Raw genomic sequence first — 24,010 nt, 5'->3', positions numbered from 1 at the left:
TACACTGACATAGCACATGTAAAGAACCTAAACACTTACTGATACTGGTACCTTTTAGTATTAACTGTTAAATGCTCTAAAAGAATACCTGCTTCAGAGAGGTTTATTCAAGAAGTTAATGAGATAATATATGTAAAGATGCTGTCATGGGTGGTCAGTAAATGTTCCTCTTTCAGAATGTAAAAGATGAAAGTTCACAAAATACCGGTCTTCAAATATGCCCAAACCTGCACCTTTTTGTAAATCCTGAAACTCACATATAAACAAAATAGAGGCTGTTTCAACCCACATGTCTGCTAAGTCACTTCAGTTGTGTCCGATTCTGTGCGACCCCATAGGCGGCAGCCCACCAGGCTCCCCTGTCCCTGGGATTCTCCAGGCAAGAACACTGGAGAGGGTTGTCATTTCCTTCTCTAATGCATGAAAGTGAAAAGTGAAAGTGAAGTCGCTCAGTCGTGTCCGACTCTTAGCGACCTCATGGACTTCAGCCTACCAGGCTCCTCCGTCTATGGGATTTTCCAAGCAAGAGTACTGGAGTGGGGTGCCATTGTCTTCTCATGTCTTTAAAACCTGTAAAATTTCAAGTCAATGCACCAATATTGTTCAAGGGTAGAGCACTATGCTATTAATTTTTTCTTTAGAAGTTGATATGTGTGTATTTTATAATAATATAATACATAGAATTAAATAATATTTTAAATCTGCGATATCAATTTTCTCATTCTTTCTCACATTAGACACCTTTCACTGATCTCAAAAAGGATAAAATTAAATGAAGAACACTGAGTTCCCTCCCACAGAAGGAAAAACAATAATGAGGAAAAGATGATAGCTTATTATTAAGCCAAATAGAGCACTGACTAGTCCCTGAGATGCAATGGGAAGAACACAGTTTTAAGATTGGATTTACGTAAATGCAAATCTCAGCTTTATCACATCCCAGCTGTACAATTTCAGGCAAGTTACTTAGCTTCTCTGAGTTTCAGTATTCTGATTTGTAAAGTAGCTATTCCGTAGAGTAGTACAGAGTAAACATACAAATAATCATGATGCTCATACTTAATCACTAAGTCATGTCCAACTCTTTCTAACCCTATGGACTGTAGACTGCTGGCTCCTCTGTCCATGGGATTTTCCAGGCAAGAATACTGGAGTAGGCTGACATTTCCTCCTCCAGGGGATCTTCTGTACCCAGGGATAGAACCTGTTATCTCCAGGGTTCCCTGAACTGGTAGGCGGATTCTTCACCACTGAGCCACCTGTGAAGCCCCATAATAATGATAGGTGATTTATCAACTCTGTACAACCACAATTAGCCACAGGGATGGGGAATGACAATTCTTAATTCCTTTTACATGTGAATCATCTTAGATTCCTATCTCCTTAGGTTTTGAGGGTTCTAGTTATCTAAATTGACAATTTAGAGGAAAAGCAGCAGCAAATGGTTGTTGTTCAGCTGCTCAGATATATCCAACTGTTTGGGACCCCAAGGACTGCAGCGTGCCAGGCTTCCGGGTTCTTCACTATCTCCTGAAGCTTGCTCAACTCATGTTCACTGAGTTGGTGATGCCATACAACCATCCTATCCTCTGTCACCCCCTTCTGCCCTCAACCTTTCCCAGCATCAGGGTCTTTTCCAATCAGTCGGCTCTTTGCATCAGCTGGCCAAAGTATGAGAGCTTCAGCTTCAGCATCAGTCTTTCCAATGAACACTCAGATTTGATTTCCTTTAGGACTAACTGGTTTGATCTCCTTGCTGTCCAAAAGACTCTGAAGAGTCTTCTCCAGCACCACAGTTTGAAAGCATCAATTCTTTGGCACTCAGCCTTCTTTATGGTCCAACTCTCACATCCATACATAACTACTGGAAAAATCATAGCTTTGACTATACCGACCTTTGTTGGCAAGGTGATGTCTCTGATTTTTAATACTCTAAGTTTGTCATAGCTTTTCTTCCAAGGAGCATCTTTTAATTTCATGGCTACAGTCACCATCCACAGTGATTTTGGAGCCCCAAAAAATGAAGTCTTATATTGTTTCCATTTTTCCCCCATCTATTTGCCATGAAGTGATGGGACCAGATGCCATGACGTTAGTTTTCTGAATGTTAAGTTTGAAGCCAGCTTTTTCACTGTCCTCTTTTACCTTCATCAAGAGGCTCTTTAGTTCCTCTTGGCTTTCTGCCATTAGGCTAGTCTTATCTGCATATCTGAGGTTATTGGGCAAATGGTTTACCAGTTTGCAAAGGACCACTGAGAAATTTAAGTGCACCGAGGTAAGGAAGACTACTGTTGCCTATGTATTATCACACTGGAAAGCTGGAAGCACTGCCAACCAAGCAAAGGAATTTAAATGCTTAATAATTTAAGAAACCTTTCAAGATTCTTGAAAATATGCAGGAATAACCTTCACATAGCAATAACAGAAACACTTAACAAAATATTCTTGCATTTCTCACCTATCTTATCTCTGCTTTCCTTGAAGATCCCTGAATCAGAACTGCATCTACAAGTTTTAAATTCCACAATATTTAAATGCCACAGGTAAAAAAGATGAATTCTTTATGCTGTTTCCTCTAAGGGGTGACTGCTTAGGGACAATAAAAAAGTAAATTCTGGATATTCCAAGTGAAGAAAGAAAGCCACAGGTACACAGAATCACGCCCAAAGCAAAGCATAATAGTAAATGGTTATTTTTCTAAACTCTAGTTTGGCCTTCTAACAAACATACTATTCTCATAATGATTAAAAATTAAATAGTCTAGAAAATTAAGTAACACTTTTACAAGTCGGATCAAACATTACAGGGAGAGAAGTCGAGGGAGAATCTGATGGTGCATGGCAAATTAGAGCTGTATTTAGTATTGGTTTATAAATTTAAATTTGGGAGAACTGGAAAAATGTGGAGTTTTACAAATGTATCCTAATGAAAGCACAGTTGTGAAGATATAAAGGACTAGATATTTACCTTTCTATACTGGACTTCCCTGGTGGCTCAGACGGTAAAGAATCTGCCTGCAATGCAGGAGACCCCGGTTCGATTCTTGGGTGGGGGAGATACCCTGGAGAAGGGAATGGCTACCCGTACTCCTGCCTGAAGAAGTCTATAGACAAAGGAGCCTGGCGGGCCCCGGTCCAGGAGTCCCAAAGAGTGGGGAACGACTGAGCGACTAACATACACACATACACACCACACACACAACACACACACACACTACTCTGCTCACCCCAGGGAAGACTTGAGCTTCGGGTAAACACAAAGTGAAAGTGAAAGTGAAGTCGCTCAGTCGTGTCCGACTCTTTGTGACTCCATGGACTGTAGCCCCGCAGGCTCCTCGGTCCATGGGATTTTCCAGGCATGAATACTGGAGTGGGTTGCTGTTTCCTTAGCTGCTGCTGCTGCTGCTGCTGCTGCTAAGTAGCAAGTCACCACAAAAACCTTCCTCCCCTACCTACCCCACCCCTCCAGGAATCCAAGCCCGGGAGTGACAAAGAGAAGGTATACTCAACCACAGTTTTTTGTGGGACTGGGGCAAAGGTTCTCGATAACCGCTTAAAACAAATAAAACCAAGGAATTATTTACACCCACCGCTGCCTTCTTCCGGAGGCGCAAAGAACTGGGACGAAGAACTCGATTAACCCGTGCCTGGGGCAGAGAAAAGACGTGGGAGGCGGAGGCTTGGCAGGGCTTGGGGCAAGCTAGGCGTGGAAGGGTGCGGGGGAGGGGGAAAGACCAAGAACTCACACTGAAAGGTGAGGCACGGAGACCTGAACCCAGCCTGCACCCACTCAAGACCCCTCCTCCCCAATCGGATCCCCAGCAGTCCGTCCGCGCTCCGGCTGCCACCTGGTCCCTCTCCCACAAGTCGCACAGCGTGGTCCCTGGAAGCTGGACGCCTCGCACGCCCGCCACGGGGTTGTGGGGCTCCTAGCAGCATCCCCGTCTCTGACCTGCCCGATTCCATTCTCTAATACATCCCTCCTTAGTTGGGGCTGGAGCCGGCCCTCATCCCCTATTTGGCCTACCTCGCTCAGACGACCTTGCCAGTACGGACCGCCGGGTCCGGAGGCGGCCGGCTGAACGGAGATGGGGCAGGGCCCCGAAGCGCGCTCCCGAGCAGCCAAGCCGGTCCCGGGGCGCGCTCACCGCTGAGAGGTGCGCGCTCGCGCCGCCGCCTGCTCCGACACTGTATCCCTTTACGGCAATCGCGAAAGTGTCGTGAACGTGCTGCCTCGGATCAGAGTCACCCAGTCGGCTGGAGTCGCAGGTCTTAATTCTAGCTGTGTGCTTTTGCGGGCCGTGGTAAGGATGCGAGGCTCGGTCCTGGGGAAACGGCCAGAATATAAAGAATGAGTCGGGGGCCACGATTCTCAAAAGGGGCGGAGAGAGGGCTGCAAGTTCTGGGGTGGGGCATTGGAATATATCTCTGTATGGACTCGAGCGAGGCGAACGCAGTTTCTTCCTCGCGCAGGGTAGCCTCGCGCGCGGGCTTGTGGGGAGTGCGAGGGGCTACTGCTCCTCTGACCCCGGATGAAGAGATTGAGGTGGCGCATTGCCAGCGCGAGAGCTCGGGGGCTACTGTGCTGGGTGTAAGGCTGGAGAAAACCTCGGCGGCCCGGGCTGGGCGGGCCGAGGGCTAGGGGCGCTGCCTGCGCGGAACCGACCTTGCCTGTCAGGTCCACACCCTCCTGCTCAGGTGTTGCTAAGTCCACAAACCGTGTTGAATCCTGTGCCGATTTTGCCTTCCGTTTGGAATACGGTGCTGGTGATTCGTGGCTGGGGCCACACTTCTTGGTCAGCAACTTTTCTAGAAATCTCAGAGTCGGTATTGACGATCTCTAAGGTTGCCACCTAGGGTTTATTTCAGAAGTATTCTTGGAAGGACGGAAGGGTTTGCTAGTCTTTGCCGGTGTCCCTAGAACACTAGATGAATGGGATATTTAAATGTTGCTGTGTTTAACTTGTTTTTACTCCAGTTCGGTGATTGGCGTTTTTGTGTCATTTATGACATTTTGCATCATTGGTATTAATATATATATGTGATTTTGCTTTAAGTCTCTTAGTTCATTGATGAGTCTGTGTTAACGGTAATAGGCAAGTTCATAATTAAACAAACGTTAGTGTCGTGTGTGTGAACAAGGAATAAAGATTCTGTTTCTACTCTCGTACTATTGGGCGTGTGTTCAGTGGAGGTATTGAACTGAGAGCATTTAGACCATAAGAACTCAAGAACCATTGGCTTTCATGTAAAATTCCAGATATTGAAGTTCTAAAGGCGTTTTGCTACATATTCATTTTGTGCTGAGCAAAAACTATTTGGAAGCCCCTTGTGCAACTTGTCTTTACAACCCTTGCATTTGGAAAAAAGCCAGATAAAGCTGCCTCTTGTATTAACCTGTTCTGACAGAGGTACCTTCATTTGTTGTCCAGCTGTTAGATTATTACTGAATATTTACAATTATGGTTTCATAAATGGGTTCTTCTTCCTCTCCCATACCCAATCTCTTAAAATTTACATTATAAACAGTATTATATGTTTGATATTTAAATATAAACTTGTTTTACAACCCCCGTTAGATATTACTGCATAGTCAGTGTGTTTTCTAGGCAGCAGTAGACTTGTTTAGGCTAAAAGTACCGGTGACATTCTTTTTGAGGGTCATGCTATGCTGTCTCTTTTAAGGGAATAGGAAAATAATCCACCAAATGTTAAGCTTTGGCTTTTTTTGCTTGTTTGTTTGTTTCTGGAAGAAGTTGTTTCCTTTTCTTTTAAGGAATGCAAGATTTCACTTCAGCAAAGCAGTAGATCTGAATTGTGTTACACAGTACTGTTTTAGCTTCCAAGTCTTCTGAAAAGGCTTTTGTTTTTGGTAACTTGTTCTGTGTATCACTTGTTAAATAATGCTGAATGTAATCCTGTGATCCGTTTTTTTAAGCTTGATTTTTTATAGTTTGCTCTGCCTCCCAAATACTGTTCACCATTAGTATTTTCCTTTAGTCGTACCATAGAAGTGGAAAGAGCTGTGTAGTCACCAATTCCTGTGAAAGGGTTGTAAACATACTGCTGAATCAGTGCAGCTCAAAACTTGGCACCCTTAGACATAGGGGGGATGCGGATTCTGGAATTTCACACTACAGGTTGGATATTGTGTGAGCTTACCTTATTCTCTGCTGAGTGGTTGGAGATTCCTTTTTTAGTGTGACACTTGTCAGATTTTCACCAGTGCTGAACACTGGAATATTGTAGGCAGCATGTTATTATCTTTAGCGGCTGTAAGCACAGATGTTTTGCATCACAGACTTAAGGTCTACAAATTGTATATAATTTTAGTAAAGATACTCATTAAATTTCTATGATTTTATTTTTGTACCTTCATTGGACCTTTTACATAGATACATGTATGTGCAGAGAAGAATTTTGTTAGACCATATGTGCACCCTTCCCTGAACTCCCATAGCAGTTTGTTCACAGTATGTTATAGCTTAGCTATTTACAAGGCTCCCCCAGCACCACTTTGAGCTTGAGGGCATGGATGGCATATTTCAATCTTTCTGTTTCCTCAAAGATCTCGAACAATCCAGTGCTATTAAATACCTAGATCAATCACATTTGTTCATTGTCCCACAAATAAGTACTGATCACCCACCTAGTGTTAGGTATGGTATAAGATTTTAGGAAAAGAATGTTAAGACATGCATGGCTCCTGCACTTCTGTGTCTTACATATCAGTGTGGGGAAAAGACCCCAAAAAACCAACAATTAACCAAAAAAACTTCAAAATGTGGTAAGTGCTATGAAAGAAGTATCACGTTCAAGCCAAATTATAGCAGAGGAGGGAAACATGCTGGTTACAAGTGGAGAGGTTACATGGGACAGCGATCAGTATTATTGTAATCTGAATTCCAGGTAATGAGGATTTTAAAACATTTAAAATGTTCACTTTTATTGTTATAATTTGTTAAAACACTTCCTCAGTTAATAAATTGGCTGTGCTGCAAAATTATAGATTTTTTTATAGGTTAATTGATGGCTTTCTATAAGATCAGAATAAAATATTAACTCCTTGCCACAGTCTATAAACCTCTGCGTTGTTGGGCTTTTCATACTCTCCTTAATCTCACTCTTTCGTATGGTTTACTACTGTCCAGCTATAGTGATCCCACAGATATGAATAAGAAAAATAAGCTGGATTTTGCCTCAGGGTCTGTTTTCCTTTCTTGGACTATTCTTCCTCTTGCTCTTGGAATGGCTGTCTCCTTTTCCTCTGAATTTAGTATGTGAAGTGAAAGTGAAGTTGTTCAGTCGTGTCCTGCTCTTTGCGACCCCATGGGCTGTAGCCTACCAGGCTCCTCTGTTCATGGGATTTTCCAGGCAAGAGTACTGGAGTGGGCTGCCATTTCCTTCTCCAGGGGATCTTCCCAGCACAGGGGTCCAACCTGGGCCTCCTGCATTGCAGACAGACACTTTACTATCTGAGCCACCAGGTATAAATGCTTCTTTTTCATGGTCTTCAACCACCTTGTCTACAATGTTCATCTTCAACTATTTTCTGACTTTACATCTTGTTTTCTTCATACTGCCCATCACAGTGTGTAAGTGTGTAATGTCACTTGCTTATTTACCTTCTTTTACTCATCTTTCCATTGGACTTGGGAACTGGGATCATGTCTATCTTGTTTACTGCACTCAGATATTGGCTGAATGCATTTGAAACTTGGAATCCATTTTCTCATAAAAACTTGTCACTGATGGCTGGGTTTCTAAGCTACCCAGCACTAGTTTTAATTTCTTACATTAATTTTTTTAGTTTTCACGTGCTGAAATTCAGAAACTCCTCTGTTTTTCCTGAGATGGTTTTCCTGGCAGTTGCCTCCTGGTCTCAGGTGTGATGGGAGGAAGGAAGAGAAGAGATGGATCTGTGGCAGTGTCAGCAACCTCTGACAAAGGGCAACATGTATCTGAATTTTTATTTGCAATCTTGTTGCTAGTAAGCGTCACAGAGATAGTGTTGCCAAATTGAAATATCCTTTTTACATGTATGTATTATATAATAACTAGGTCTAGGAAGGTTGGTCAAGATGTAGATTTTTCTTAAACAGAAACAGAAGGACAAAAATCTAGGTCAGAAGGGGAAAACACTTAAAATGAAAAGTATCCAGTTTATTATATAGTCCTGCCAAATGCTCAAACTTAAAACCATTAGGATCAGAAACTTGTAGCTGTTTATTGCCAAAAACAGGCCAGCATCCTCAATATGTCACTTTTTTTTTTTTTAACTATGGGAGAATGGGTCACTATAATAATAAAATATAAATTGAGTTGGCCAAACTTTTTATTCCCATTTAAGTGGAAATCTGTAAGAGCTGATTGATTATAGCTCGCCAAGTATGAAAATACATTATTCAGTTTGACTTCTGAAAATTTGGCCACTTGATAGTATGGTATTTTGGTGGTCATCGGTCTGTTATTTCATCATCCAAAATGATTTTGCAACCAGATGTTTGACATTATATAGATATTACTTTAAAACAGTTTAAATCAGTTTCTTTATGATACAATTGAGTGTGTGAAAGAATTCTTAGAAATAGTAGAAAATTAACTTTGGTTTGTCTTGGCTTGAAATTATTTTATTATTTTTATTTCAGAGCACTTGAGTTAGTTAAACTGGGCTTCTTTCGTGATTTCTGAAAGTGTAAGTCAGTTAATAACTACAGTAACTGTTCTCTAAACCAATTATTGAGATACAGGATTAACTGAGGTTTGGGATGCCACTTTAGATCATTAGTGACATTGGAATTAATTTATGGGAATAGAGAGAAGTCGTGGGCATATTTTGATACTAAGTTCATTGCTGAGTTGTCCTAGACTCTATCACATTCTATATTCCCATAGTGCAGCATTTCTGGGAATTTCGTACTGTGTTCTGGATAGCTTTCTGCCAGATCAAAGTACACCTGTGTTGGTCAAATGCCACTACCCTTTTAGTTCTGTTAAGATTTTTTTTTCTTTTTTAATCCTTTAATGGTTTCTCTTCCTGCTTACTAACCATGAGTTTCCTTTTCTCTTCATACTTAATCCTTTTAAGAAATTTTCTGCTTTCCAATCTTCAACTAGGCGTTAGCTTCCAAGTTAAAAAATTGAAATTTTGATATCTCACCCAAACTCCAGTCATTTGATTTTTGTCTAAAACATCTGTACATAAAAGTTGCATGTATGTCTTTCCTACTTTCATTCTGAGATCCCCTCTCATCTCATACCTTCCCAAAGCCAAAATAACTGATTTTCCTTCTAAACTCTCCTAAGTATTTCCTCTTGATTCCTCCTCATAAGTAGAAATTACTTACAGATTTGACTGTCTTCATATTTCCGTTTTTACCACCCTACTGTAGGCCCTCACCACTTCAAACCTTTGGTGTCACCATACTAATTTCTTTATGTTATCAGCTTGTCATTGTTTTCTTACATTGGTTATTAACTTACATAATTATGTTATTTCTGATCCTTTCTAAGTCAGGTACAAGTACTTAATAGGTTTAAATTTAAGGTTTATAAAAAACCTTATGAGGGACAGGGAGGCCTGGCCTGCTGCAGTGCATGAGGTCGCGCAGAGTCGGACATGATTGTGTGACTGAACAACAACAACATCAACAGTCATCACTCGATGCACTTATAATTGTTTTTTACTACCTCAGTTTATCAGTTCACTCTGCTAACACATAAATACTGTCCTCTTAAAGTTAATTTTTTTCATTGTTGTTTATTCCCTCATGGAATATTATCTATATCCCTTTCCACTAAAAAGGTCTGTCTTTTAATTTAAACAGAAACCCGGTTTATATGAACCTCATTTAACAGCTGTGTGAACTTGGACAAGTTAATTAGCCTCTCTGTGCCTTAGTTTAACTTTCTGTAAAAACTGGAGTAATTAATAGTATTGCCTGAAAAATCCCATGGACCGAGGAACCTGGTAGGCTGAAGTCCATAGGGTTTCGAAGAGTCAGACACGACTGAGTGACTTCACTTTCACTTTTCACTTTCATGCATTGGAGAAGGAAATGGCAACCCACTCCAGTGTTCTTGCCTGGAGAATCCCAGGGACAGCAGAGCCTGGTGGGCTGTCGTCTGTGGGGTCGCACAGAGTCGGACACAACTGAAGCGACTTAGCAGCAGCAGCAGCAGCAAGTGCTCAATAAGTATTAGCTATTCACATTAAATAAAAATCTAGTTTAAGACCCATTCTATTTAAGTCATTTCTCCAATATTAAGACTGGTTTACTAGTTATCTTTGAGTGTGTCTTGGACCTCAGTTTCTGCATATGTGAAATGATCAGGTCATTATTAGGTTTTTTCCAATTTATACTATGATAGCAGTGTGAAATTGAAAAAAAAAATCATGAGCTTTGAAGTCTGGTAAGCTATAAGGTAACAGGAAGCATATTATTATTAAAATTCTTAATATTTTTCACATAAAGATGAGGTTATATGACTTCTTTTAGCTTTACACCAGTAAGAATTAGAACTAAAAGCAGATCCCTGTTTTTCTGATCCCTGTTTAATGTGTATTATTTTTTTGCCAGTTTGATTTTTTTTAATTTACTGACATTGATATAAATAGCGGCTGACAAATATATCTTTTTTTTCCTACCCCCAGGGAAAGACCATCCACCAAAAGCTATAAAACAAGATAAAGTATTCTCCTCAAATAAAAGAAAGCCAAGATCCATGAGTGGGCATCGGTCGACAAGGAAACGATGTGGAGATTCTCACCCGGAGTCCCCTTTGGGCTTCGGGCATATGAGTACTCCCGGGTGTGTATTAAATAAGTTGTTCCAGTTACCTACACCACCACTGTCAAGACACCAACTTAAGCGTCTAGAAGAACACAGGTATCAGAGTGCCGGACGGTCCTTGCTTGAGCCTTTGATGCAGGGGTATTGGGAATGGCTCGTTGGAAGAGTTCCCTCCTGGATCGCTCCAAATCTCATCACGATCATTGGATTGTCAATAAACATCTGTACAACTGTTTTATTAGTCTTCTACTGCCCTACAGCTACAGAGCAGGTAAGAGGAATTTCTTTTATAATAGATATAAACATTTATTGCATGCCAGAAACACTGTAATTGGGATTTTTAGGTCATTTTAGCTAAAGGTAAGATAATGTGACAGCTATTTGTCAGCTGTTTTAAAGTATCCTGTCGTATATACTATTAATAACTCTCATAACTACAACCTACTTTACATACACTATGCTTATGAGAGACCAGAAGCAAAGTGTGGACTCTGATGCCAGTAGATAAATTAATGTTAGTTGAGATTAACATGTGAAGTATTCCTTTAAAATCAGTAAATCTCAATGCTTTACAAAAAGAATTTTATCCCCCTTTATTATGGCTAATAAAGTCTTAGCAAGGTTTAAAATGATCAGAGAGGAAAGTCTCTGGTAGGAAGATGGCACAGCTATAAATTAGTCATATTGAAAGTGTTCTCTTGATTTCCAGTGAGAGTTGTTGAATATCCCTTTTCGCTTCCTGTAAACATATCTGATAACCCTAGGTGTATCTCTGTCGTTCTGTTATTTTAACACAGCAAAAGAAAATAGAAGAAAGAAACGGTGTAATGTATTTCCTGCTCTGTATCTTGCTGTGGCTGCTGTTAAAAAAAGGAAACATGGTACTGCTGGGCGTTCTCAAATACAAATGTCTTTGCTGCTCTTTCACTTTTACCTTCCCTCTACTCACTGCTTAAAACCAAAACTGAAACTCAGTGGGTAAATTGAAGTTATTTGGCTTCAAAATGTCCTTATCAAAAAGTTAACCAAGGTAGTTAGGTAGATGAAAGAGAATCAAAACATTTACTGTGCCAGAATGATCAGTACAGATAAGCCAAGAAGATAGAAGGTGATCCTCAAGTAAAGCTGTTGAAAGTGACTGTCTAAATCATAATGGCTACAATGCTCCTTGTCTTGTTTTAAATTTGAAGTAATTTTTTTCAATGTAGTCTTTTTCAGTTGATTTTTTTTTTTTTGAGGTAAAATTATCACCATTTAATCCTTTATCCCTTTTTGTTTTCATTAATTCATTTGTTTCCACATATAGGTCTTAATGTAAAGTTATTGAGGGTCACAGTTATTGAGGGTCACAGTTACATATAAAACATATTTTTGTTTTTTGTCTTTTTCCAGTTACTTATTTTCCCCTCGCCCTTGATTATCTTTAATTCCTCTTTTACTATACAGATACAATTCATACAGGTTATATGGATATATTTCTGGTTTCTCCTCATTTTCTTAACTATCTTGCTTTACATCAATCTGGAAACAAAAAATAAACACCAATACAATTGTTTAAATATGTCTTGGGATTCTTTATCATATTTCCTTGGAGCTGTTTTTCCTGTGGATCACTTGAGGCTCTGACATCTCCTTCCAGAGGAATCTGGTCCAGATCTCACACATCCTTAGAGATACAACAGGGAAGTGGGTTGGTTCCAGATGAAACCTTCTAAGTCCTAAACTAGTTCCAGGAGAAAGATTAGGGAATGAGAGCAAGTTCAAGATTAGCTTGGCCACTAATAGTCATTTTTTGAACACCTAGACTGTACCAGGCACCATGTTCCCTGTAATACTTTTCCTCAGTCTCTTTTCTTAAGTGATTTGGAATTATTAGAGTAACCCTGGCATTAGTTAAATCTTTGGGAAACTTCCAGAATAGGAACTACGCTAATTTCAGAATGCTACTTTGAGAAATCAAGGTAGATTATGACTATAATAGTTTCCTGACTTATACATTCAGTGTATCAGACTCTTAACCCAGCTGAGACTGTACTTGCTCCTGAATGAGAAGGCTTTCTTCTTAAAACACCTCTGCGAGTTGTGAAATAATGGAAACAAAGAAGAAATAGATAAATATTAAACTGTTCTATGTATTCACAAGAAAAAAGAAAAGTCCAAAGATAAGAAGGCTTTGCTTCTCTCTCTTATATATGTAATTACCATCTTGGTGTTTTCTAGATGGTTGTTATTTAGTCACTAAGTTGAATCCAATTCTGTTCCAGGGTAACAGATTTCCCCATTAAAATCCTAAACCGCCCCCTCCCCCAAGAAGTTCCTTGTTTTTCTAGTCCCCTAAAGCAGTAGTGTTCAATAGAATTTTCTGTGATGATGATAGTGTTCTGTGTCTGTGTGATCTGATATGGAGGCCATAAATACTTACGGCTATTGAATATTTGAAATGTACCTAGCAGCTGAGGAACTGAATCTTTGGTTTATTTTAATGAATTTAAACTAAAATAGTCACAGATGGCTGGCTAATGGCCATTGTATAAAACAGTGCAGCTCTAGAGAATTACTGGATTCCTCTAGGAGTAAGAAGCAGTAAACCCAAGTTTAGAAGGGAGAGTTCTTAGTCACATAAGAGTAATCACTTAGGGGACTTCCCTGGTGGCTCAGTGGATAAGAATCCACCTGCCCATGCAGGGGACATGGATTTGATCCCTAGTCCGGGAAGATTCCACATGCCTTGGAGCAACTAAGCTGGTGCGCCACAACTGCTGAGGCCACTCTCTAGAGCCCACGGGCTGCACCCACTGAGCCTACATGCTGCAGCTACTGCCGCGTGCACACTAGAGCCAGTAAGCCACAGCTCCTCAGTGCACATGCTACAGCTCCTGAAGCCTGTGCGCCTAGTGCCTGTGCTCCGAAATAGAGGACACTGCAATGAGAAGCCCATGCAGCACAACTAGAGAGTAGCCCCTACTCTCCACAACTAGAGAAAGCCTGTGCACAGCAATGAAGACCCAGCACAACGAAAAATAATAATGAAAATCTTAAAAAACAAATACGTTTAAAAAAAAAAGATTAACCACTTAGTCCAGTGCTGCCATGTAAACTTGGTTACAAAATCACAGTTACTCTTTTCCAGGTTTGTAACTCGAGCTTGGGGGAGGTATATACGATAATCTTTTTAGCAGCCTCAGTGTTTTAAAATATGAGACTCCAAAAAAAAAAACCAAAAACAAAAACAGAAGATCTTTACCTTTAATAACTGAGTCTAAATAGGTCTCTGGGCTTCTCAGGTAGCTCAGTGGTAAAGAATCTGCCTGTCAATGCAGGAGATGTCGGTTTGATCCCTGTGTTAGGAAGATCCCCTGAAGAAGGAATTGGCAACCCACTCCAGTATTCTTACCTGAAAATTCCCATGGACAGAGGAGCCTGGCAAGCTATAGTCCATTGGGTTGCAAGAGTTGGACATGACTTAGCACCCACACACAAATAGATCTCTCTCAGGGAGATATCTCTTTGTAGTGCAGAATATACTGAATGTTTTTTGCAGCTCTGAGTAGTATACTTTGCAGCTCTGAGCATTTAGTACAGTTAACTTGAAAACCAATATCTGAGAAAATATCTTGTGGTTATAAAATTGTTTTCATGGCCTAGGCATAGAAAAATAGGAAAAAATGATGCAAAAAACTCTTTCACTTTCTTACAGAGAACGTACCAAATAGAAGCTCTCTTTTTTAATGCATCACATTTAAATTCAGTTTTAGTGGTTTAGTTTCTGTCTGACAAAAGAGAAATTGTTTCTTGAAAATGTGACCATAATAAGTATTTGAAAAGTAATATAAGCACTCTGTCTAATAAGTAGATCATTATTTCCATAGTGTTGCTTCATGAAACAGTGAAAAAAATAAGTCACATGCTCAAATACATTTGGGAAATGGCAGCATGTTGTATCCTCCTTGAACATGCACAATATGCATTAGCAACCTTAAGGCCTGGAAGCAGTCCTGCAGTGGAAAAATCGGTTTAACATTGTTTAATCCAGTGTTTTCCAACTGAGTTTAACATGGAAATTTTCTTTTTGAACATCTTCAAAAATACAACTTAGGAAAAACCTTATTAGCTATTCATTAATTGATTCTTAGAGTCTAAATGTTAGGAGGAATCTTACACAAGTTACCTAATCTAATCTCGCATGGCATTTCTGTATTACCCCTGTGAAGTAGTTACCCAGCATCTGCTTGAGTATCCCTGCAAAACAGGGAATTTAATTCTCTCATAATTCTGATTGTTTTGAAAAGTTTTTCACTATGTAGCACCTGGATCTTCTCTCCCATAGCTTCCAACTTCTCTGGAGAATGAAGATAACATATCTGCAAGTAAAAATATACTCGCCAAACATAATATTAATATGTCTTGTTACTGTTTTTTAAATTTTATTTCACAGGCACCCCTGTGGGCGTATATTGCTTGTGCATGCGGCCTTTTCATTTACCAGTCTTTGGATGCTATTGATGGAAAACAGGCAAGAAGAACTAATAGTAGTTCTCCTTTGGGAGAACTTTTTGATCATGGGTGTGATTCACTATCGACAGGTATTATTGATTTTTTAATGTGAATGATTAACAATGTTAAAAGGAATATGAAAACAATGATAAGATAAATAACAGGCTTGTGATATTATAGTAGTTATCAGAAGTTATTTTATATTAAGTTTTAATATTGTCAAAAAATATAAAGCTGGTTAATACTTGTTCATTATTTGATGATATCAGGAAATTTAGAAATTAATTTCTACCTAAGTTATTTTTAACCCTAAATATTATTGTTTTGGCACCTGTTGTTTTTAAATTCTTAGGGCATAATTGTTATCATGAAAAAAATCTCATAAATTATAGATGAGAGTTCAGTAATGGGAGACTAAGAAATTCATAGTCTTTGTATTTTTGTTTTTGCCTTTTTCAAGTTTTTATTAAGATATAATTCACTCACTATAAAATTCATCCTTTTAAAGTGTACAATTTAGTGACTTTTAGGGTAGTCACAAAATTATGCAACCGTTGCCATTATCTAATTCCAAAGTGAAAAGTGAAAGTCGCTCAGTCGTGTCTGAGTCTTTGCGACCCCATGGACTATACAGTCCATGGAATTCTCCAGGTCAGAATACTGGAGTGGGTAGCTGTTCCTTCTCAAGGGGATCTTCCCAACCCAGGGGTCAAACCCAGGTCTCCCAGGCGGATTCTTTACCAGCTGAGCCACCAGGAGAGCCCAAGAATACTGGAGCGGGTAGCCTGTCCCTTCTCTAGGTAATCTTCCTGACCCAGGAATTGAACTGGGGTCACTTTCATTTCAGGTGGATTCTTTACCAGCTGAGCTACCAGAGAAGCCCTCTAATTCCAAAACATTTTGTCAGATGTCAATTTTTTCCTTTCCACTCCAAAAGGGAATCATTTGCTAGTAGTCACTCTGCATTCCCTACTTCCCCTAGGTCCTGGTAACCACTAACTTACTATCTCTATGAATTTGCCTGTTTTAGACATCTCATATGAACACTTAGTAAATTTAGCCATTATTTCAACTCTAAAGATATTTCTGAATTCTGATTCTACTCCAGGTTATATTAGCTATTAATTTTGTACTGGTAGATAAATGTTGATCAGTTTTATAAGATAGTCTTTAAGTTAAATGGATATTATACAGACATTTGGAATTTGATTGTAGACTTAGACTGTAACTGTGATAGTGGGCTTCAATGAAAAGACTAAAAAAAAGTACACTAAGGTGCTAGCAAAAGATGAATTACTATAATTAGATTGTATGTGGTATGTCTTTATTTGTACCATTTAAAGAATAATAATTTAGTACTTCTTTAGAGGGAAAAAAGAGATTTAGAAATTAAATGACAGTTTCTAACTAGTCTTCCTTTCAAGAACTCTATTCCCCCTGACTCCCCACCTTGCCACATACTCCTCCCAACACATTTATTTTTTTATTTAGTTCTTCAGTTGGTTTCTTGTCATTTGGCACAGTGTTTAAAATATTTTTAAAGAGGCAAACAAAAACCCTTGATGGTTTTACTTTGTGAACTCAGATTCACAAATGTAAGCGTATGTTAAAATCATTGTTTGGTTGTATCCTGGTAGCAGCTTGCTTAGCAGAGGGGAAGGAACAGATAAGTTCATGTAACTCTTAAGAAAAAGCTTCTACTGAAGATGCTAGTTGGGCATCTTGAAAAACTATTATAATTTAATTTGGTAAGAGCAGTATGATAGTTGTTCTGTTTTTTTTTTTTCTAAGTGGTAGTCATTTTTGCATTGTAGTTTGAGTTCAAAACTTTTATGGGCAGTCCTTTTTTTGTTTGTTTTTAATGTATATTACCCATAGTGAAATCTGCTAAATAAAAAAGATTGCTATCTAAAGCCAGTGAATTATCTAGGCCTTTGTCTTTCTTTTTTGACTTTCTGCCTTATAATTTTTCACTGCTCACTAGTACTCTATCATTGAGTTGATGGAATACAGACATACCTCAGATGTATTGTGGATTCAGTTTCAGACCACTGCAATAAAGTGAATATTGCAATAAAGTGAGACACACAAGTTTTTTTGATTTCCTAGTGTATGTAAAACTTATTTTTACACTACGCTTTAGTCTGTTAACTGTGCAATAACATCATTTCTGAAAAATGTACATTATTTAATTAAAAAATACTTTATTGATTTAAAAAAATGCTATCATCTGAGCCTTCAGCAAGTTGTAATCTTTTTTGCAGTAGTAACATAAAAGATCACTGATTAGAAAGCATGACAAATGTAATAATGGAAAAAAATTGGAAGTATTTTAACGATGACCAAAATGTAACACAGAGATACTAAGTGAGCTAAAACTGTTGAAAAGAAAGTGGCACTGATAGACATGCAATGCAAGGCTGCCACAAACCTTTAATTGAAAAAAAAAAAATGCAATATCTGGAAGCACAGTATTTGTAAAGTGTAATAAAACGAGATATGCATATATTCCAAAAAAATGCTAAAGTATTTTAGTTGCTTTCAAGAAGTTTGTTTTCACCTAGTGGTATAGTGAAATAACAGATTGAAGTTACAGGGTAAATGTTAATATAAAAGACTATAGCCTGCTTTCCTGTTTCGTAAATGACTGAAAAAAGATTAAACATTCATAGCATGTTTTCTTTTTGCTTCATCTAAAATCATTACGGAGATCAGTCCTGGGTGTTCTTTGGAAGGACTGATGCCAGAGCTGAAACTCCAGTACTTTGGCCACCTCATGCGAAGAGTTGACGCATTGGAAAAGAATCTGATGCTGGGAGGGATTGGGGGCAGGAGGAGAAGGAGATGACAGAGGATGAGATGGCTGGATGGCATCACCAACTCAATGGATATGAGTTTGCGTGAACTCCGGGAGTTGGTGATGGACAGGGAGGCCTGGTGTGCTACAATTCATGGGGTCGCAAAGAGTTGGACACAACTGAGCAACTGAACTGAACTGAACTGAAAATCATTACCAGCTTAGTTAATGTTTGTTAATCAGATTGTTTAGTTTTCATTGTAATCTTTCTTTTTCAGTTTTTGTGGTTCTTGGAACTTGTATTGCAGTACAACTGGGGACAAACCCTGACTGGATGTTTTTTTGTTGTTTTGCTGGGACATTCATGTTCTATTGTGCACACTGGCAAACATACGTTTCTGGAACATTACGATTTGGAATGTAAGTAACACTTAATGGTGTGTGCTTTTCTCTCTCAGATATGAAGAATGTTGCTTATAGATGTTTAAGTATTAGAAATCAATCAAATCACTAATAAATAAAAGAAACTTTCATTATTTTATCATGTGTCCTTCTGTCACACTGTTTAAAAGGAAGTATTAGAAACTCCCAACCAGTATTTTTAAAGTGAAATAATAGCCGCTTCACTCATATCCAACTGTATTTCCCTCAAATTCATTTTTCTTTTTCCCCTCTGTTATTCGTCTTAATACTGTGTTTTATTTTGACCTATGAAGTTGTATTTGCAGGAAAGAAAAGATAGTTTATAAGAGCAACTCTTTAAATATCATAGCTTAATTAGATTTTACTCTCTTCACATTGTTTTTATTGATGAGTCTATAAATATCTAAGCTCTTGATATTTTAGTGGATATGAGCACACCATATAGATTATTACTGCCAGCAAAATGCTTAAGAATTTAAAAAATGAAATAGGAACTTTCTTTAAACTCCAAAATGAATAGTTCCTACTTGATGATTAGTGCTTTTCTGTAAATATTGTGTGTGTGTGTGTAAATATTAATGAGTAAGCCAGTCTTGGAAAGGTTAAGGATGGAATTCACCAACTGGTGTTTAAGTATTACGGATCTGATTTACACTACTGTAGTTAGTCTTTTATCTTTTTCCTGGTGTAGGTTAAATGAAAAAGAAAGTGAGAAAAGACTCTGAAAACTTCATGGAATATCATAATAAAAATCTCTGATGTGAAGTGATAGGAGACCATCTTAACCAAGTCTTTCATTAAGACAAATCATTAATGGATTTTAAAATTTTAGGTCACTGATAAACTTAGTTTTCTAGTCCTTGAAAAAGCCAGAATGCATAGAAATTTAGCTGTCCCTACAAGTTCTCTTCAGGTGATTTTTGCTAACCTTATTTAAATAGGATTTAAGATGTTCTTATGACAGTAAATGAATAATTAATAATAATTTGAATGTTAACTAAAAGACATGTCTTGGAATGACTTAAAAATAGAGGGATTTAGAGAATGTGTGTAAAGCACAGCTTAAGTGACAATAGTGGCCATGAGTTTCTAATTGAAAACTGTATTCTGTGCATTCATCAACAGTTTATAAAATGATCTATGCTCAGAAAATATAGAAGATATTAGATACTTTAAAAAAAAGCAGTAATCAAAAATATTATGTACAGATTTTTTTCAATATTTTCATAGTTTCATTGTAATCTCAGTAATGTTTTCATAGTCTTTATCTGCATTAGGTAAAAACCACAAAATATAAAGGACTAATAAGATCACTTGATTTGCCCTAATTCAGTTTTAATTGTTAGTGATGTTATTGTTTTCAAAAATAGCAGAATTTGTAGTACTTGGGTTTCACATAGTTTATGTTTCATCGGTTATTATGTTAGGGTTAACTTTCAAACCCTTATTTTGAAAGCTTATTTATTATTTAGTCCTAATTTATTTTCTTTCCCTTTCAAGTAAAGCAGCACCAGTCTTACGGTGTGGGAAGTGAAGAAAGGAAAGAAAATGAACCATGGAGCAGGGGAAGAGTTAAATAGACAGTATTTTTAGGAATGATTTGCTGTGACTGCTTTCTTTTTGCCAGTCTTGAAATTTCCCATGTGGTATATTCCTTTGATGAAATACATACTTGGAGAATTGCAGGCAGTTCTATATTGTTAAATCATAAGATGCCTGTAAGGGTGTGGTAGGAGATAAGGCTAGAGAAGAACCGGAAAATCACGGGCCTTCTGTGTTCTGCCAAGAAATGAGGGCTTTTCATCCTCAATCAGTGGAGAACCTTTGCAGGAAATAAGAAAAGATCAGTCTGGCAACAGTTTGGAGGGTGAATTGGAGAGGGCTATGACAGAAGTTAGATCCTTTAGGAGGCATTAACGTAATTAAATATGAGGAATGATGAAATCTGAACTAGCACAGTCACAGTACTATTGTAGAGAAAGGGGCAACTTCTCTGACCGTCCAGTGGTTGGTACTTTGCCTTCCAATTCAGGGAGTGTGGGTTCAGTCCTGGTTAGGGAGCTAACATACAACATGCCTTGTGTCCAAAGAACCAAAACATGAAACAGAAGCAGTATCATAACAAATTCAATAAAGACTTTAAAAATGGTCCACATCAAAAAATCTTAAAAAAAAAAAAAAAGACAAGAAAGGGATATGTTGGAGAGAAACTTAACAGGTACAAACTGTAGGCCATAGTCTGTACATGAATATGGAGAATGAATGAGAGAGCAGAGGTTGGAATGAGTCCCATTTCCCCTTCTAGGGTGGCTGAATGAAAGATGGGAAAAGGAACCTATTTGGAGGAATAGTTTTCTCTAGAACATGTATGTGAGGGAGAGGAACCTATTTGAAGAAATAGTTTTCTCTAGAACATGTATGTGAGGGATTTTAGACATCCAAACAGAATGAGAATAGCGGAAAATGTAGAGAGCAAGCCTAGAAAGAAGCCTGTGAAAATTATTGAACAGCCAGAGTAGGAGGAGGCATACCAGAAAGAAAAGCCAGAAGAGGGATGAATTTCAAAAGAGAACGATGCTAAATGCTGCCAATACTCAAAATGAGGCCATACTGTAGGGAATAGAAGTGAATGGAATTATGAGCTGTATCTTTGCTCTGATCACTGAAATCTGATTTGCTAAAAGCTGCCTTGCACAGAGTATCAATACCTTTCACATCTAGACAGACCTCTGTCTTGACAGTGCTTCTGGACTAAGCAAGTAGAGATCTGATGGAGATAAGTACTGCTAATTGGAACCCTTCTTAACCCAGTTTATACCTTTCAAACTTTTCCTAGCCCTGGATATGAAAAACTGAGGGAGGGATATGGCCTTAGATTAGAACTTCATAGAAGCATAGGTTAGGAGGAAAAGAAAAATTATGAGTTGAAGCTCATGGATAAACATTTGCAAAATAGTCTTTTAATTGTTCATGCATTATATTAAATGAAAGAGTTCATATTTCTTAAGGCCTAAGCCTTCTATATCTAGATACTTTTAAATATATAACTTGTATGTATAGAATCATTTTTATAAATTAAATGCTTAGAAACCCTAAACAATCTTTAATAAAACTATATTTATATAAAATGAAGGCCTTAAAAAATCTTACACATTGTAAAAGGTAAAACCATTAAATTACTATTTCAGGGAAAAAAAATACTCAAGTTATCTTTTCAGAAGAGAACAAAAGAAAAAAATTGTAATAGATTGAACTCATGCCAGTGTCTTTCTTCAGGTGTTATCTCTATATTATCTGCATATCAGCTTTGGTAAGGCCCATGACTTTAGTGAGCCTCATTTCCCAACTTGTAGGAGTTTTGATATCTAAGGTTCCTTCTTTGAATCTATTACTTTTAAAGATATTATTTCAGCTTATGGCATTTTTCAGTTCATACATCTAGGGTTTCACATTTACATTAACCAAAAACCTGGCCACCAACATTTATTCCTGTGCAAATAAATAACTTATGACTTTTTCCTTGTCTGTAGTTAATTGAAAAAAATTACTAGGCTATGTATTTACTGATAGTCTGACAAATCAAGTTCATCTTCTTATCCAAATAACCTCTAAAGAATAAGTACTCAGAGACCTCCTACCTCCAAGTAATTAAAAATTGTTGTCTGTTAATACATAATCTACTTTCTGTGGATTAAGAATTAGGAAATTTCCTATATATAAAATAGATAAACAAAAAGATCCTACTATATAGCACAGGGAACTATATTCAATACCCTGTAATAAACCATAATAGAAAAGAATATTAAAAAGAATATGTGTATTATATATATATAACATATTTTATATATATATAATGTTAAATCTTGTATAACTGAATCACTTTGCTATACAGTAGAAACTAACATGACATTGTCAATCAACTATACTTCAATAAAAAATAAAAGAAGAAGGAAATTTCCTATTGAATGCCTGTATAGGATCTACCTGTCTTTAAATGTTTAAGATTTATCACATGAATTATTTAGTACCAGAGATTTTCCTTTTAGTTTCTAGTTCCTGTTTTTTTCCCCCCTCAGTAATGATTAATTCAGTTGGACTTGCCCATTTAAGTTTTATGAAATTATTATAGGTAATACTTCCTTGGTGGCTCAGACGGTAAAGCGTCTGCCTACAATGCGGGAGACCTGGGTTCAGTCCCTGGGTTGGGAAGAACTCCTGGAGAAGGAAATGGCAACCCACTCCAGTATTCTTGCCTGGAAAATCCCATGGACGGAGGAGCCTGTTAGGCTACAGTCTGTGAGGTCATGAAGAGTTGGACACGACTGAGCGACTTCACTTTCATACTAAAATAACTATTTATATTAATGTAAAACCTAGACTGTGGTTTGGACTCTCAGATCATCAGGTAAAATCATAGACTTCTTTCTTATTGTCATTCCTAAGTTCTTAATTTTTATTGTGTAGTTTTTATTGAAGTCTCTTCTATACTGCCTCTCTTTTTCTGTCACCATGTGTTCGAAAACTTCTTTAGTGATTGCATTGGATGTTTTAATGATTTTTATGACTAATAAAGTAATCCCATACAGTAGAGAGATATAATGCTTATGAGGAATTAAGAGAGAGGAAGAAGAAGAAGATTCTAGACTAGAGATTATCCGGAAGCAGGATAGATAGATGGCCAATTTGATTTTTGCTCTGACCGTATCAAAAGAAGTCACACTTTCACTTTCCTACCTGCCCTTTCTACATCCATGTGATAAATTTTACTGAGCTTGCAAAGGCAGGAGCAGGATGAGGTACGGAGAAGTAAAGGGGTGTCAGATGATTAGTGGTTTTGCAGACACATAGATGACTGTCCATTGGGGTTCCTGGGAAGTATTTTTATCCACCGGGAAGTCTGGGTAGGTTCTGGCACTGAAGGGACCTATGTCACAGACAGCGTGATTATTTTTGGCAAGCAGTATTCAACATTCCTAGGTAACTGAGCACTGACTGTGTGTTTTTAGTTCCATTGTTTCCAACTGCCTATTTGTAAGTCATTTGTTCAGTGTATTAGTTTTGATTTTTAAACTTCTATACTATTTTGATTTGGGTAAGAATACCTGTATGCATAAGGATAATAATAGTGCTGTATAAATTGTATCATTGAATCTTTAGATGTCTTTATAAGGAGAATGCTGCCTTGTAAATCTGTTTTTGCTCCCTTGTTTTCGTAGCACTCTTTAGCAAAAGTTCTGAGTAAAGTTACTTTGAAATGTTTGTTTCCTTATGCATAGATTGGATGTTACAGAGTCCCAGATCATAATTATAATATGCCAGCTTCTCACAGGAACCCTGGGACCTTGGTTCTGGAACTTCACGGTAACTGCTAGAATATACATGCTGTCCAATGAACAGTGGCGTGAACTCAATAAAGACGGCACCTTTGTCATGCACAGAGTAATTAAAAAACAAAAATTCAAAAGTCTTCCTGGTGGTATTTCACAGACAAACAGGTCATTAGA

General features: G+C 38.0%; 2 protein-coding genes across 4 annotated transcripts in view; one reads left to right on the top strand and one right to left on the bottom strand.

Annotated features, from left to right (window-relative positions):
• The window catches only part of DRAM2 (DNA-damage regulated autophagy modulator 2), a 29,829-nt gene extending 25,690 nt beyond the window's left edge, over window positions 1–4,139 (bottom strand). Inside the window, exons 1-2 of one of the 2 annotated variants that reach the window (XM_010830855.1) lie at window positions 4,027–4,139; window positions 3,590–3,646 (exon numbers count right to left, since the gene is read on the bottom strand). The gene's annotated coding sequence lies outside the window, so the exon portion shown is untranslated. The remainder of the gene's footprint in view (window positions 1–3,589; window positions 3,647–4,026) is intronic. The other variant, XM_010830854.1, reaches the window with a different exon arrangement.
• Window positions 4,140–4,199: 60 nt separating this feature from the next.
• The window catches only part of CEPT1 (choline/ethanolamine phosphotransferase 1), a 36,972-nt gene continuing 17,161 nt past the window's right edge, over window positions 4,200–24,010 (top strand). The window contains exons 1-5 of one of the 2 annotated variants that reach the window (XM_010830853.1): window positions 4,200–4,303; window positions 10,654–11,063; window positions 15,228–15,375; window positions 18,362–18,503; window positions 23,783–23,867. In XM_010830853.1, coding sequence (XP_010829155.1) covers window positions 10,725–11,063; window positions 15,228–15,375; window positions 18,362–18,503; window positions 23,783–23,867 — 714 coding nt within the window. In that variant the 5' untranslated portion in view covers window positions 4,200–4,303; window positions 10,654–10,724. The remainder of the gene's footprint in view (window positions 4,304–10,653; window positions 11,064–15,227; window positions 15,376–18,361; window positions 18,504–23,782; window positions 23,868–24,010) is intronic. The other variant, XM_010830852.1, reaches the window with a different exon arrangement.

Source organism: Bison bison, unplaced genomic scaffold, assembly GCF_000754665.1.
Source record: "Bison bison bison isolate TAMUID 2011002044 unplaced genomic scaffold, Bison_UMD1.0 scf7180017864519, whole genome shotgun sequence".
Taxonomy (NCBI): Eukaryota; Metazoa; Chordata; class Mammalia; order Artiodactyla; family Bovidae; genus Bison; species Bison bison.
Note: the sequence above shows the minus strand (reverse complement) of the source record. Positions and strands in the feature narration are given on the sequence as shown.